The sequence below is a fragment of the Gekko japonicus genome, unplaced genomic scaffold (genome assembly GCF_001447785.1).
Source record: "Gekko japonicus isolate JY-2015 unplaced genomic scaffold, Gekko_japonicus_V1.1 scaffold462, whole genome shotgun sequence".
Taxonomy (NCBI): domain Eukaryota; kingdom Metazoa; phylum Chordata; class Lepidosauria; order Squamata; family Gekkonidae; genus Gekko; species Gekko japonicus.
In genome coordinates, this window is record NW_015175369.1 from 789,442 (window position 1) to 797,536 (window position 8,095).

Below are 8,095 nucleotides of genomic sequence, written 5' to 3' on the forward strand. Positions count from 1 at the left end.
CAGCAGACATGCTTGAAATCAGTGTCAAGGACTTGGAAAAAATATCCAGAAATTACATCCAAAAAAAGAGAGAGAGAGAGAGAGAGAGAGAACTAGATCGATTTGCATCAACTACATCTGCAAGCACATGTGGCGCTTGCTTACTAACTGAGGCTTGTGGGTCAGGGTAATGGCCATGTGATCGCTTGAATGTGGACTTCTATTCCAGTACAGTGCATGCATTCCCAGCCCACTGATCCATAGATGCAGTGCTCAAAACGATACAAGTGGTGTTTTTTTGTTTTTAAAGTCAAAACATGGCTCATCTTTGCAATTTCAACTATAGCGTTAAACACTGCAGAACGACTCTGAAGCGAAGTGCGGGCAGCGTCCCTTCTGGAGCCCTAGCTACGGCCAGCCTCACGCTGTTTTCCCCTGGAATATATAGTTTAAAAAAAAAACCTGCTGAAGCCGGGGAGGGTGGCAGCGCGACGCCTACAGCATGTCACAAAGGCTGGAAGGGAGGCTGAAAGCGTTTGGCAGCACCCGCATTTTTAGGGTGCCATCCGCTCCACAGGAGAAGATGCGACTGCCGTGCGCCATTTCGATTTGCATGACTCCGGCGCTCAGGTTTCGGAAGAGGGACTGCTTGGCGTGCTCGTGTTTAAAGGAGTGGATCAAACCGTAGCCCGTCAGCCTCCACACCTGGAGTAAGAGAATGGCGGAGAAGCATCCCATCAACAGACTGTCCGGGCGGAGGAAAGCCAACCGTAATCCTGTGCACATAAATGTGTGAGAGCCAGTTTGGTGTTGTGGTTAAGCGTGCGGACTCTAATCTGGGAGAACCGGGTTTGATTCCCCACTCCTCCACTTGCACCTGCTGGATGACCTTGGGCAAGCCATAGTTCTGTCAGAGCTGTCCTCTCAAGAGCAGTCATCGAAAGAGCTCTCTCTGCCCTACCTACCTCACAGGGTGTCTGTTGTGGGGAGGGGAAGGGAAAGGAAGAAGAAGAAGAAGAAGAAGAAGAAGAGATTGGATTTATACCCCGCCCTTCACTTGGAGTCTCAGAGCGGCTTACAAACTCCTTCCCCTTCCCCTTCCCCTCCCCACAACAGACACCCTGTGAGGTAGGTGGGGCTGAGAGAGCTCTGACAGAAACTGCTCTTTTTCAAGAACAGCTGTGCCAGAACTATGGCTTGCCCAAGGTCATCCAGCCAGGTGCAAGTGGAGGAGTGGGGAATCAAACCCGGTTCTCCCAGATTAGAGTCCACGCACTTAACCACTACACCAAACTGGCTCCAAACTGGCTCCAAACTGGCTCCAAACTGAAGGGCGGGGTATACATCCAATCTCTTCTTCTCTTCTTCTATTGAATCTGCCCTGCCCTGGATGGCCCGGGCTAGCCCGATCTTGTCAGATCCCAGAAGCGAAGGCGGGTCCAGCCCTGGCTAGTTCTTGGAGGGGAGACCCCCAAGGAAGCCCAAGGTTGCTGCAAAGGGGCAAGCAATGACAAACCATCCCTGAACACCTTTTGCCTGGAAAGCCCCACTGGATCGCTGCAACTTGACGGCACCTCCCACCCCTACCAACGTACCTGAATCCATGCCGAGGAGGAGCACTTGCTGTATGAGCCCCAAAGGCCACTACAGTTAAAACAGACGCAATTTTAATTCATGCATGTAGAGGAGTGTGGGCTCTAATGCACGGGCCTGACAGCACTTATACGCCAGTGTGGGTACAGTGCATATACATGTACGAACGGTGCGTGCCCAGGGTCTCTCTCCCAGTGATTGGGAATACTGCTTTTAGGACTTTCCTGGCCAAGCCCATGCGCACGGGTGCTCTGCCCATCTTGGGCCAACCATGCATAGCGGTGTGTGTGAGGCAGCACATCCTGTCTCCTTTACTATGTTCCCCGTATGCACAACATCATGGGTAGAGGACTTGTGTGAATCCTTATTCTATCTTAAAGGGCAGCCCGACCCAGAGAAATCGGTGTGGCATCTTAAAACTTGGAACATAAAATTAAGGACACACAAAAGCTAAAATAGATTTGGGTGGGTAGCTGGGTTGGTCTGAAGCAACAGAACGAAGTCTGAGTCCAGTGGTACCCTGAAGACCAACAGGAAATGCACACGGAAGCTGATACCCAGAATTAAACTGTTGGTCTTAAAGGTGCTACTGGACTCAAGACTTTGTTCTGGAAAAACAAAAAGTTTCCCATCAACCTACAACGCATTTAGGAGGGACGGCGGCATGGTAGAGCCCGGTCTCATCAGGTCTCGGAAGCAAAGCATGGACAGTACCTGGAAAGGAGACCACCAAGGAAGGCTCTGCAGAGGCAGGCAATGGCCAACCACCTCTGCTTCTCACTTGCCTCGAAAGCCCCTTGCTGGGAGAAGCTAGGCAGGGTCAGTACTTGGATGGGAGACCACCAAGAAAGGCTCTGCAGAGGAAGGCCATGGCCAACCACCTCTGCTTCTCACTTGCCTCGAAAGCCCCTTGCTGGGAGAAGCTAGGCAGGGTCAGTACTTGGATGGGAGACCACCAAGAAAGGCTCTGCAGAGGAAGGCCATGGCCAACCACCTCTGCTTCTCACTTGCCTCGAAAGCCCCTTGCTGGGAGAAGCTAGGCAGGGTCAGTACTTGGATGGGAGACCACCAAGAAAGGCTCTGCAGAGGAAGGCCATGGCCAACCACCTCTGCTTCTCACTTGCCTCGAAAGCCCCTTGCTGGGAGAAGCTAGGCAGGGTCAGTACTTGGATGGGAGACCACCAAGAAAGGCTCTGCAGAGGAAGGCCATGGCCAACCACCTCTGCTTCTCACTTGCCTCGAAAGCCCCTTGCTGGGAGAAGCTAGGCAGGGTCAGTACTTGGATGGGAGACCACCAAGAAAGGCTCTGCAGAGGAAGGCCATGGCCAACCACCTCTGCTTCTCACTTGCCTCGAAAGCCCCTTGCTGGGAGAAGCTAGGCAGGGTCAGTACTTGGATGGGAGACCACCAAGAAAGGCTCTGCAGAGGAAGGCCATGGCCAACCACCTCTGCTTCTCACTTGCCTCGAAAGCCCCTTGCTGGGAGAAGCTAGGCAGGGTCAGTACTTGGATGGGAGACCACCAAGAAAGGCTCTGCAGAGGAAGGCCATGGCCAACCACCTCTGCTTCTCACTTGCCTCGAAAGCCCCTTGCTGGGAGAAGCTAGGCAGGGTCAGTACTTGGATGGGAGACCACCAAGAAAGGCTCTGCAGAGGAAGGCCATGGCCAACCACCTCTGCTTCTCACTTGCCTCGAAAGCCCCTTGCTGGGAGAAGCTAGGCAGGGTCAGTACTTGGATGGGAGACCACCAAGAAAGGCTCTGCAGAGGAAGGCCATGGCCAACCACCTCTGCTTCTCACTTGCCTTGAAAGCCCCTTGCTGGGAGAAGCTAAGCAGGATCAGTAATTGGAAGGGAGGCCACCAAGGAAGACATTGCAGAGGAAGGCTTACAGGCAAACCACCTCTGCTTCTCACTTGCCTTGGGAGCCCCTTGCTGGGGTCACCATAAGTCAGCTGTGACCTGACAGCACTTGACACGCACACATCCCAAGCATTTATTCAACTGCCTACAAAAAACTGATGCCTCAGAAACCAAAAGCATCACTTATTTGTCCAGTGAGACCATTTGCAGATGTGGAGTTTCCTACCTTCATGTTGCCTTCCGCCGAGCCCGTAGAGAAACATTCTTCAGAGGTGTCCAGGGAAAGGGCCTTAATAGCAGAGTCATGCGCCTGGAAGGTGTGAAGGACTTGCCGCTGCCTGATATCGAAGATGGAGATATAACCTTTCCTGCCTCCGGAAATCAATAGCTGGTGCTTTGGAGCATACTGAAGGACTGTAGCACCGTTATCGTGACACGTGAAGCCTGGGGAAGAAACATGCAGATGGGAAATTCAGGGGGCATTATGAACCTCACGCTGTAGGCTGATACTAATGGTGTTTGCTACCAGTGTAACGGAGGGCATGCTGATTTAGGACTAAGGAGATCTGGGTTCGAATCCCCCATGCCTGCTATGAAACTCACTGGGTCAGCTCTTGGGACAGTCATGACTTCACTGAGGGAACGTATGAAACTGTTTCATGGTGAGTCAGAGCCTTGGTCTCTCCAGATCAGCACAGTCGACTCTTCTGGGGGGGAGGTCTTTCGCATCACCTACTGCTAGGCTTGCCAGGCTGAGCCTGGAAACGGGTGGGGGGATGAGGGTGGGAACAGGGTGTGCGTACGACACTGGCGATGCTGCTGTGTCGCTTCCGTGTAAAACCTGGAAGTGACAAATGGCAGCTCTAGGAATCATCGGAAACTCTATGGTTGGTGATGCCATTGTTTGTTTGTTTTTAATTCTCTCACCGTTGCTCAGAGTGGCAGAAGGAAACAGGCTTGCCAAAGGAGGGGGTCTGGCAAGCCTACCGACTACCTGACCCTTCTAACTGGAGATGCTGGGGACTGCACCTGGGACCCTCAGTGTGCACAACAGGTGCCCTGTCACTAAGCTACAACGCCTCCAGGAATGCAGCCCCCTTTATACCAAGTCAGATCATTGGTCTATTAAGGTCAGTATTGTCTACTCTCATTGGCAGTGTCTGTCCAGGGTCTCAAGTCCTTCCCATCACCAACGGCCTGGTCCTTTTAACGAGAGAGGCCGGGGACTGAAGTTGGGATCTTCTGCATGCAAAGCAGAGGCTCTGCCACTGAGCCTCTTCCCCGTCCCTACCTCACAGGATTGTTGTGAGGATAAAATGAAGAGGTATGCCCTTAGGTTCTTGCAGGAAGAGTGTGATACAAAAATCGAGATCAAGAAGACGACGACGAAGAAGACGATGACAGAGAAGATGGAGAAGAAAAAGAGTTGAATTTATACCCTGCCCTTCACTCGGAGTCTCAGAGCAGCTTACAATCTCCTTCCCGTCCTCTCCCCACAACAGACACCTTGTGAGGTAGGTGGGTCTGAGAGAGCTCTTTTGAGGACTGCTCTTGAGAGAACATGCACTGTGTAAGCCGCTCAGAGCCCTTCGGGGGTGAGCGGGGTACAAATTGAAAGTATAAATAATAAATAAATAAATAAACAGCTCTGAGAGAACTTGTGACTGACCCAAGGTCACCCAGCTGGTTGCATGTGGAGAAGAGGGGAATCAAACCTGGTTCTCCCAAATTAGAGTCCGCCACTCTTAACCACTACATCAAACTGGCTAGTTATTCTAAATCTAGTTAAATCTAAATCTAGTTAATCTAAATAAATGTAAAACGAGAGCCAGTGTGATGTAGTGGTGAGAGCGCTGGGATTAGGCTCTGGAAGTTCCTGGAGTGCTGGAACCAGGACCAAATCCCCACTCTGCTGTAGAAGTGAGCGTGGGCCAATCACACGTTCAGAAGCTCACCAGGTGACCTTGGGCCAATCACGCGTTCAGCCTAACCTCCCTCACAGGGTTGCTGTGAGGGTAGAAGGGAGGAGGGGAGAGTGAAGGGGAGAAAGGCGGGGTATAAATGAAGGAAACAAATCCACAGAAATAAAATCCTCGCTCAGAAGGGAGGCAGAATCCAGTGCAGCGAAACTGCATTTCAGACCCGGCAGGCCACTTCTCCACACTTCAGCAGGGCCTCCATTAACAATACCCCCCCTCCTCTCGCCTTTGTTCTAACTCGGCCTCTTCTATTAACCTCCTTCCGGCCCCCTGACCGAGTACAAACTCTCCTAGCCGAGGCTGCAGCATCACAACACACTTGGCAGGGCTTGGAAGGAGGACGGCCGCGATTAGCCGATGTTGAGTCTAGCCCTGGGGGCAGGGGGGGTTGGGGAGGGCCAGCGCCTGCACCTCAGAGGCTGCCTTGTTCGCCGGGCAGCCTTCAGCAGGCGGCAGGAGCATCCGGGCTGCAAAGCCCGAACGGCCGTGGCAAGAATTGGGGAATGTTCACCATCGGTGAGAAGAGGCAGGCAAACAGCCAGTGAAGTTTGTTTAAAAAAATGACTGGGCTTCTGTTTGATATTTGCAGAAGAGACCTCCTTCCTCCTGGTGCGACACAAATCTGACACGTGATGGTTAGACGGGGGTTCCCCAGCACGGGGCCTGCAGGCACCACGGTGCTCGCCAGTGTTCCCTCTAAGCTGAGTTGGTGTGAGCCAGCTCACAGTTTTTTAGCCTCCGGCTCACACATTTTTGTCTTAGCTCAGGAAGGAGGGCTCCACAGCAAACTAAATTATGCAGGAGACAAATCGCTCGCTCACAACTTTAATGCCAGCAGCTCACCAAGTAGGACTTTTGCTCACAAGACTCTACATCTTAGAGGGAACATTGCCGCTGACGCCTTTTTTGGCACCTGCCAAGTGCTTTTAGAAAGTGGGTGAGGCTTTTGCCCACCAGGGCTTCTGATTGGCCGCTGGAGATGCGAGTGGCTCTGAGGTTTTAAGAGGATTCTTCAGCAGCAGGTCCCACCACAGCACGACGATTGTTACCGTGCTGCTGAAGATAAACTGGGTGCGCGTCACAACATATTTTTTAAACAGGATGTTCATTTTAAAAGGCATCCCACTAAAGAGAGGTTCTGCCTTGCAGTGCTGAAGAGTTACTATTGGAGTGATTTGTGACCTCACTCCCTGCGATTTCGTGGCTGGCTCCGCCTACTGTGGCAGCCATTTTGTGGTCATGCCCACCATCCAGTGTCGGGATTCCAAAGGTGCCCCCCAGCTCAAAAAGGTTGGGGACTCCTGGGTTCGATCACATGGTAGATGTGCTGAGATAAACACAGCTTGAATTTTTCTATTGCTCCAAACTGATTAACACAGCACTTGATATTGAGAACGCCCTGTAGGCTGGGTCCTACGACTCCCTTTCAAGCCTTCCTCTCACAGAGGAAGATTTCCTTCAACAAAGAAAGACCTCTCCTCATTGGAGGAACGCCTTCTTCATGACAAGAAAGCCACCCTCCATTGGAGGAATGCTTTCTCTATCTTTAAGAAAGCCGTCCTCTATTGGATGAAGGTCTTCTCCAACATAAGAAAACCATCCTCCACTGTAAAAAGGCTTTGTCACTTGAAGGGAGATCAGCAGAAGAGAATGATTGGATCCAACCAGTGTTCCCTCTAAGCTGAGTTAGTGTGAGCCAGCTCAGTTTTTTAGCCTCCGGCTCACACATTTTTGTCTTAGCTCAGGAAGGATAGCTCCAGAGCAAACTAATTTATGTACTAGCCAGATCGCTCACTCACAACATTAATGCCAGTAGCTCACAAAGTAGAATTGTTGCTCGCAAGACTCCACAGCTTAGAGGGAGCATCAGATCCAACCCATTTTGTGTGTCTCTGTTTATATATAGGCACACAGACGTTAGATTCAGGTGGGTAGCCGAGTTGGTTTGAAGCAACAGAACAAAGTCTGAGTCCAGTGGCACCTTTAAGACCAACAAAATTTAATTCTGGGTATAAGCTTCCGTGTGCACCCACACTTCATCAGATACATACAGGGCTAGATTTCTGTGTTCTCCATATATCATACACGCTACCATCCCCCCCCAACTCCTCCTCCATGGAGCTCAGCTGTCCTTACCATTGGTCCCCAGTTCCTAACATTTGGCAGCTCCAGCTCTCGCTGCTCTGTATTTGGTGAAAAATCTTTTGTTGTGGACCCCCCCTCCCCCCAACGAACACAACTCAGAAATCCACATCCCAACAACAGGCTTTAACTGAAAACTAAAAAAAAAGAAAAAGAAAAGATTTTAATTGTAAGCTACTCTGGAGACAACCTGGCTGAAAAGTGAGCTGTGAAGGTCATCAAAGCAAAGAACTATCCAAGATCTGATGCTCCATTTCCAGCAATGTAAACATCAAACTGCTTCGTAAGGGGGTCAGTCCACTAACCCATCTAGAAATGTCTATTTGGCAGCTCTCCGAGAGAAGCAGCATGGTACAGTGGTCAAGTGTTGAGCTGCTAGGATCTGGAAGGCCTGAGTTCAAGTCTTCACGTTGCCACGAAGCTCACGGAGTGCTCCGGGGCCAGTCACTCTCAGCCTGACCAACTTCAAAGAATTGTCATGAGGATGGAATGGGAATGGGAGAGCTCAGAGCTCTCTTGGAAGAAAATAGGGAAAAACTGTA

The 8,095-nt window shown here is 51.2% G+C and overlaps 1 protein-coding gene across 3 annotated transcripts in view; it reads right to left on the reverse strand.

The window, feature by feature from the left end:
- Positions 1 to 272: 272 nt before the first annotated feature.
- Positions 273 to 8,095, reverse strand: part of DMXL2 (Dmx like 2) — a 107,144-nt gene continuing 99,321 nt past the window's right edge. For all 3 annotated transcript variants that reach the window (XM_015425487.1, XM_015425486.1, XM_015425485.1), the window contains 2 exons: positions 3,659 to 3,876; positions 273 to 684 (listed from right to left, as the gene is read on the reverse strand). In XM_015425487.1, the coding sequence (XP_015280973.1) occupies positions 475 to 684; positions 3,659 to 3,876 (428 nt within the window). In that variant the 3' untranslated portion in view covers positions 273 to 474. The remainder of the gene's footprint in view (positions 685 to 3,658; positions 3,877 to 8,095) is intronic.